Source organism: Musca autumnalis, unplaced genomic scaffold, assembly GCF_047663935.1.
Source record: "Musca autumnalis isolate F117 unplaced genomic scaffold, ASM4766393v1 scaffold_4, whole genome shotgun sequence".
Taxonomy (NCBI): Eukaryota; Metazoa; Arthropoda; class Insecta; order Diptera; family Muscidae; genus Musca; species Musca autumnalis.
In genome coordinates this window covers 238940842-238949669 of record NW_027411977.1, presented here as the reverse complement: position 1 = coordinate 238949669, position 8828 = coordinate 238940842, and the positions used below count along the sequence as shown (strand labels likewise).

The window sequence follows — 8828 nt, the reverse complement described above, 5'->3', positions numbered from 1 at the left end:
GAAGTCTGCTGAAGCCGATCAGAATTTAGATGATTTGGCAACAAGTCTAGTGATGTTGATGAGAAGTCAATTACAATTTACCAGAGCTCTATCACATAGGAGTCACATAACGTGGCAAAAGTCTAGTGACATTGAACGGAGATAATTTGATGTTGATCGGATTCACATGACGTGGTCAAAAGTGTACTGTAGGTGACCAGTGGTTAATGGAAGTTGATCAGAGTTGTACTACAGTTACATAACGTGGCCAGAAGTCAGTGACGTTGAACGGACGTCTTTTGAGATGTTGATCGGAGATCAAATAGGAGTCACATGACGTGGCCAAAAGTCTACTGGGGGTGACCAGAAGTCAATGGAAGTTGATCAGAGATCTACTGCAGTCAGACAACGTAGCCACATGTCAGTGACGTTGGACGCAGGTCCTTTGAGATGTTGATGGGATATGAAATAGGAGTCATATGACGTAAATAGGAGTCACATGACGTGGCCAAAAGTCTACTGCAGTTGATCAGTGGTCCACCGCAGTCACATGACGTGGCTAGAAGTCTAATGACGTTGAATGGAGCCCCTTTGATGTTGATCGGAATCACATGACGTGGCCAAAAGTCTACTACAGGTAACCAGAAGTCAATGGAAGTTGATCAGAGATCTACTGCAGTCAGACAACGTGGCCAGATATCATTGACGTTGAACGGAGGTCCTTTGAGATGTAGATCGGAGATAAAATAAGAGTCATATGACGTAAATAGGAGTCACATGACGTGGCCAAAAGTCTACTGCAGGTGATCAAAAGCCATTGAAAGTTGATCAGACGTCTACTGAATTCACATGACGTGGGCAGAAGTCTGGTGACGTTTAACACAGGTCCTTTGATGTTGATCGGAGTCACATGACGTGGCCAAAAGTCTACTACAGGTAACCAGAATTCAATGCAAGGTCTACTGCAGTCGCATGACGTGGCCAGAAATATAGTGACGTTGAATGGAGGTCCTTTGATTTTGATTGAACGAAGGTCATTTGATGTTGATCAGAGTCCATGATGTGCATAAAAGTCTACTACAGGTAACCGGAATTCAATGAAAGTTGTTTAGAGGTCTACTGCAGTCACATGACGTGGCCAGAAATCTAGTGACGTTGAATGAAGGTCCTTTGATTTTGATTTTTGATTGAACGAAGGTCATTTCATGTTGACCAGTGTCACATGACGCGGCTAAAAGTCTACTACAGGTAACCAGAATTCAATGAAAATTGTTTAGAGGTCTACTGCAGTCACATGACTTGGCCAGAAATCTAGTGACGTTGAATGGAGGTCCTTTGACTTTGATTTTTTATTGAAAGGAGGTCATTTGATGTTGATCAGAGTCACAAGTCTACTACAGGTAACCAGAACTTAATGAAAGTTTATTAGAAGTCTACTGCAGTCACATGACGTGGCCAGAAATCTAGTGACGTTGAATGGAGGTCCTTTGATTTTGATTGAACGAAGGTCATTTGATGTTGATCAGAGTCCATGATGTGCATAAAAGTCTACTACAGGTAACCGGAATTCAATGAAAGTTGTTTAGAGGTCTACTGCAGTCACATGACGTGACCAGAAATCTAGTGACGTTGAATGAAGGTCCTTTGATTTTGATTTTTGATTGAACGAAGGTCATTTGATGTTGATCAGAGTCACATGACGTGGCCAAAAGTCTACTACAGGTCAATTAAATTTGACAAGAGATCTACGAAAGTGAACCAGAAATCAAATGCAGCAGATCAGACATCAAATCCTGTGAATAGGAATCAATTGACTTGGTCAGAGGTTTCAGAACTTGAACAAAGTTCTACTGAAGTTGATCAGACATCAAACAGCGCGTCCCATGACGATGCCACAAGTCAGGTGATGTTGATCAGATCAGTCGATTGTAGGTGGTCAGAGGTCAATTGAATTTGATCAGACTTCCAATTTCGTGAACAGGAGTTCAAATGACGCCAATAAGAGCCTCATAACGTGATCACAATGCTACTGAAGATGGCCAGAAATCTAGCGGGGTCAAATCACGTACGTAGGAGTCAACTGACGTGGTCAGAAGTAAATATGTAGATCAGACGTCAATGAAATTGACCTCAAGTCAATCCAAGTTGACCACAGGTGAAATGAAGTGAATAAGAGTCACAAGACAGCCCAAACCTCTAATGATGTGATTGACCGAAAGTAAATTGACGTCAACCGAAGGTCAATTGCCCATGATAAAAATAAAATAATCTGATAAATTGACGCTGTCAAAAGTCATTTGGTCTGGACCATAGTCAATTGACGCTGACCAAACTCACGCTGACCGAACTAGTAATGCCAATCGATCTGGACCAAAGTCAATTGAATTGGAGAAAAGTCAATTGACATTAATCAAAGTAAATTAATATTGACCAAAGGTCAATTGGCGTTGACCCAAGTACATTGAGGTTGACCAAAAGTCATATGATGTTGACCACAGGTCAATTGACTTTGACCAAAGGAAATTTTACTTTTATCAAAGGAAAATTTACGTTGACCAAAGGTCAATTGACGTTGACCAACGGTCACTTGACATTGAGCAAAGTCAACTGGTATTGAACAAATGTCGATTAAGATTGACCAAATAAAACCCAATTGACGTTGACCAAAAGTCATATGACGTTGACCACAGGTCAATTATCGTTGACCAAATGCCAATAAAAATGGATCAAACTTCAATTAACATTGATCAACTGCGAATTGATGTTGACCAAATGTCAATCAACATTGACCAAAAGTCAGATTATGTCAACTGACTTTCACCAAAGGAAACTGACATAGACGAAAGTTCAATTGACGTATACCAAAGGTAAACTCACGTTGATCAAATGTCAATTGACGTCGATCACAACAGGTACATTGACGTTGATCAAAGGTCCAATGGCCTTCACCAAACGTCACCTAGCCTTGATCAAAATCAATTCAAGCTGATCAAATTTCAATGATGTTAAACAAAAGCTAACTGACCGAAGTCAATTGACTTTTACAAAGACTCTATTGATCTGGAGCTAAGTCAAAAGACGTTGAGCGTAGATCGATTGATTTTGAAAAAAGGTCACTTGATGTTGACTAAAGATCAATTGACGCTAGCCAAAGTAAAACGAGGATTACCGAGGGTCAACTGTCGTCGACTAAAAGACAACTGTCGTTGACCTATGATCAATTGATGTTGACCAAATGACGTGGAACAAAATCAGTTAACGTAGACCAAAGGTCAATTGCCGTTGACAAAAGTCAAACTGACATTGCCCAAGTAAAATTACGATGGCCAAAGATCAATTAACGTTGACCAAAGTCCAATTGCTGGTGACCAAAGATTTGTTGACGTTGATGAAAGGTCAAATGAAGTCGATCAAAGTGAAATGACGTTGAGCAAAGTTAATTAACGTTGACCCAAAACAGTTAACGTTGACCATAGTCAATTAGCGTTGGCCAAAGGTTAATTGATGTTGAGCCAAGGTAAATTTTAGCTTGCGCAATAGTCAATTGACGTTGACCAAAGGTAACTTTTCGATGACCAAAGGTAAATTTTCGTTGAGCAAATGTCAATTGACGTTAACTAAAAGTCAATTGATGGTGACCAAAGGTTAAATGACGTCGATCAAAATCAAATGACGTTGACCAAATGTCAATTGACGTTGATCAAATGTCAATTGACGTTGACCAAATGTCAATTGACATTGGCCAAAGATCAATTGACGTTGACCAAAGCTCAATTGATAGTGACCAAAAGTCAGTTGACGTTGACCAAAGGTCAATTGACGTTGGTGAACGTTTCGTTGAGCAAAGGTCAATTGACGTTGACCAAAAGTCAATTAATGGTGACCAAAGGTTAAATGACGTCGATCAAAATCAAATGACGTTGACCAAAGATCAATTGATGTTGACCAAAGGTTAATTGACGTTGACCAAAGGTCAATTGACGTTGACCAAAGGTCAACTGACGTTGACCAAAGGTCAATTGATGTTGGCTAAAGGTCACTTGACGTTGACCTAAGGTAAATTGATGTTGACCAAAGGTCAATTGACGTTGACCATAGGTCAATTGACGTTGACCAAAGGTCAATTGACCTTCACCAATGGTCAATGACGTTGTCCAATGACCAATTGACGTTGACCAAATCTCAAATGACGTCGTTCAAAGCCAATTAACGTTCACCAGTGATTAAATTATTTTCACCGGTTAGTTGGCATTGACCAAGATAAATGTAGGTCGGTAGACCTTGACCTAAGCGCAATAGGCATGAGTAGATGTTGGCCAGAGCTTAAAAGACGTGGATATATATCAATTGGCACAGATCGAAGTCAATTGAAGGGGTCTTTGACTTTCTTCGAGACCATATGACGCTAAAAGCGTCAGAAGTCTTTTTGGCTACAATGTTAGTTGACGTTGACTAAGCGTCCATTTTCCATTAAAAGACATTTTGTTAACAATTCAAATACTTTCATAGTTTTATTTTAATTCAACGACACATATTTTTAGAGGAATTTAAATAGATATATTACTAAACAAACATAAATATTTACATAGATATTTTAAGTTTTTTTTACAGTTAAAGATAATCTTCAAATTCTTTTATTTCTTATAGACAATCACACAAATAAGTCCAGTCAATCCTTAGGATTTCCCACCCCTTGACACCTTCTTAGCCCTGCTATTCAGCCGATCTCATTTGCACACCTCCTCCAAATCTTTGGCAATCAAATTCATGATACCAATTCTTAAAGCGAATTTTCGATTGCGTGGTATCTGACGAATGGATGGCAAGAGGCTCATAACAAAATAGTAATCTTCATCTTTGGTCTCCACATCAGCAGATTCAATGCTACGCTTTCTTTTTGGAGCAGAGCTACTTCGTGGAGTTTCAGCACGTGCATCATTGTCATCACCATGTGTGCTGGCAGCAGATTTATTACTCGAGGTCGACACCTGAGGCTCTTGATGAAATTGCCGTGATATATTGGGAATTTGGCGAGACGGCGATATGGTGACCGCTTCTATTTCGAGATCAGAATCATTTTGTGGTTCCCGTTTGGCCAGCATCTCCATAAGTTCCATTGGATTGGGTAGACCATTATTTGATTGAGTTGGGGTAGTGGCAGCAGCAGTGACGAATCGGCGAGGTGATGCTGGGGGATATTCAGAACGTCGAATATCAGAGGTGCTAACAAAAGATTCCTGTTGCAAACTGCGGGCATATTGGGGTGGTGTAAATTGCCTTAATTGATTATTAGGCGGCTGAATATATTGTCTGGGCGGAGTATTAACCACGGAGACTTGACGTTCTGGTTGCCGTTCTGTATCCACATCAGGTTCTCTTTTGGCCAGCATTTCCATTAGAACCATTGGATTTGGCATGGCATTTTGATAACTTCTCGATGAATCACAGGATTCAACAATTTCTATGGTTTCGCTAGGTGGCGGCGCCTGTGACTTTTCAGGGCTACTGTTGTGAGAATATGTCGGCTGTGGTGCTGCAACATGTCGTGGGGGTGTAACTGGATTTTGATTTGCAGCAGTTTGCCATTGTTTGCTTAAGATTATGGGTTGGAAGTTATCGTTATGGGCAGAAAGATTTACGGTGGCATTGGATGTGGATGGCATTTCCGGTACTTCTGGATAATCGGTGTCATGTTCAAAAACATATTTCGAAAATTGATGCATTTCGTGGGGTTCCATTTCTGAATCGGAATCACTGCCCTCGTTAACTTGACCCTTACAGGTGACCATTTCGCGTATAAAATCCATGTCACCAAAGAAACGCCACTTTGATTTGAAACCATATTTCAGTTCACGTTTCAAATCACGACGATATTGATCTCGCAGATTCTCCCAAGTACGGCGAATTTTATCAACTGGAAAGAGAGAGGGAAATGGCGAAAAGTGAGTTAAAAATTGGGTTATGTTTAGGTTTAAAACAAACATTCACATGAGGTTAAGGTCAACACACATTGACCAGAGGTCAAAGCCAGTTACAAGGTATTGAGTAGGTAGGTATTGACCAGATGTCAATAGGTATTGACCAGAGGTCAGTAGGTATTGACCATAGGTCAGTAGGTATTGACCAGAGGTCAATAGGTATTGACCAGAGGTCATTAGGCATTGACCAGAGGTCAATAGGCATTGACCAGAGGTCATTAGGCATTGACCAGAGGTCAATAGGCTTTGTACAGAGTCAATAGACATTGAGCAGATATTAATAGGCATTAATGGGCCAGGACAATAGGCATTGGGCAGACTATTGTCATTGACCAGAGGTCAATAGTCATTGACCAGACGTCAATAGTCATTGACCATAGGTCACTAGTCATTGACCAGAGGTTAATAGTCATTGACCAGAGATCAATAGTTAGTGACCTGAGGTCAATAGGCATTTACCTGAGATCAATAGACCAGAGGCCAACAAGCAACAACAACAACAAGCAATCGAGGACAATAGTCGTTGACCATAGGTCAATAGTCATTGACCATAGATCAATAGTAATTGACCAGAGGTCAATAGATAGTTAGTGACCAGAGGTCAATAGTCATTGAGCAGAGGTCAATAGTCATTAAAGTGTTTTACAAAGGAAATACAGTCAAATCATTGACTAACCTCTCTCTCACTCTCAAATCAAAGTAACTCAACAGATCGAATTGAGGTTAGTAATCACAGACCCACATATCAAAGTCAACGAAGAGAACTTAACATCAGATCATTGCCAAAACGTCAATAGGTTGGACCAAACATCAATAATAATTGGTAAGGGTCCAAGTCAGATCAAAATGAGGAATTTTTGATCACATTTTTTATGATACGTTTTTCAAAGATTGGTATATTTTTATAGATATTTTGCAATTTTTTATAAATATGTTTTATTTTTTTGGATTTCTTCGATCTTTCTACCTCATTTATAAATATTTATTTATTATAAATTTGACTTAAACTAAAAAACTGCAAACTAAATGTAAAGAAAATATGACAATGACACACCTATATATTCTTTATATTATTAGTAATATATTTTTTATTTATTAGTGAAATTGTTCTTTTTTGTGATCCATAAAAATATTCATATTCCTATTAAAACAGCTTAGAAAAATTACAAGCTACATATTTCAAATTATAAATTGAAATATATTTTTTTTATTATTACTAAAAATTTTATTTTTTTTACATCAAAAAAAAATTAAAAATTTTTGTCTTTCGTTCATTTCCTTAATGTTTTTTCAATTCTTTGTTTTTGTATAACAATATTTAAGAATATTTTTAAATATTATTTTTTTTTTTTAATTTACTATAGTTTATTTTTTTTTTTATTTCTTTTCAATTTTATTTATTTCACCATTATTCAATAAAGACCACTGTGCCATCACAATTCCCCCGCACAATCCAACCATATGGCAACGCCGCAATGCAATTTATTTATCTCATTCCATAACACATTCTCCTAACGGCTGCACAACAAACACTACACAACCCCCTCACCCTCTTTCACTCTCTCTTCCATCCATTACTTACCCGACACTCCAAGTTGCTCTGCAATTTCTTGCCATGTTTGCAATTTTTGTGGCCGATTACGATTGTAATTTTCTTGGGTTTTATTCCACAAAATTGGATGTTGTTTAACCAATAAAATTAGACGACGTCGGCAATTATTTCGTTCTGCAGTGAAATTATTCATTATCTTCTTCTCCGGTTTCTTCTAACACTTGTTTCACAATTTATTATTTTTTTTCAGCTATTTTTGTATGAATTCCACAACAAACGACCGAGAAAATATTTCTTATTTGTGCGTCACTCTAGCCATGCAAAATGCTGCTGTTTGTTGTCTGTATTTGGTATTTTGTATGTTCGGCAGGCAATCCGAATGGCTTGTTGGTCGCCGCCGTTGTATGACGACTAATTTTGTGTGGTGTCTGATTGAGAGATGAACTCTGAGAGAGTCGGGTGACTAGTAGTGTTGTCTCGTTCTTTCTTGCGGTGTTTGGTGGTAATGGGATTTTGTCGGTATTATTGTTATACTTGTCGTTGTTGTGTGTTCTCTCGGTTTGCTAGATACTCAGAGTTGGGGGTTTTTTGTCTGTTGAAAAGTGGTCTTCTCTATGGTTTGTATTTGATTTTGTTATTGTATGCCATACGACGTATGGTGAGTTGATTTGGTTCAGTAAATAGCGGCCTGAAATGATTCATAATAGCAAGTGGCATCAGAAAAACATTGTGGGAACATTAAATAAATCGATAAATAAATAGTGTATTAATTACAATAACAAGAAATAAAATAAAAATGGGAAATAAAATATTAAACAATAAATTAAAAATTATTATAAATTTTTTTTTCTTTAAGTCGGGTTTAAAGCATGTTCAAGTATTATTTAGAATTTTTTACTGAAGTTACTATTTGTGGTCCTGCTTATTATTTGACATCGGATTTTGCATATTTGCATATTTTTTAATATTAAAGATACGAAGATTCTGATTGGACCAAAATTCGTTTCAAAGAAATCTAAATTCAATGGCAGGGTCATATTTCGTATTTATTTTGCATATTTGCATATTTTGCATATGCACAAAATATGCAAAAAAATATGCAAAATATGCAAAAAATATGCAAAATATGCAAAAAATATGCAGAATATGCAAAAAATATGCAAAATATGCAAACAGATTTTGACCGAAAATCGTCATAAAAGTCGTGAAATTGTCATTTAAAGTTGGAAAAACCATAAAAAAGTACATAATAGTGTTCTAAACTAAGAGTGTTGACCGTTTAACGTCGATTTCTTCGGCAGATTATTATGTTATTGAGA

General features: G+C 37.7%; 1 protein-coding gene across 1 annotated transcript; it reads right to left on the bottom strand.

The window, feature by feature from the left end:
* Nucleotides 1-4459: 4459 nt before the first annotated feature.
* LOC141401079 (uncharacterized) lies at nt 4460-7915 on the bottom strand. Its single transcript, XM_073980907.1, has 2 exons — nt 7540-7915; nt 4460-5893 (listed from the first exon to the last, which is right to left on the bottom strand). Exons 1-2 carry the CDS (start codon nt 7700-7702, stop codon nt 4707-4709), a joined length of 1350 nt encoding a protein of 449 aa, XP_073837008.1. The 5' UTR covers nt 7703-7915; the 3' UTR covers nt 4460-4706.
* Nucleotides 7916-8828: the final 913 nt, after the last annotated feature.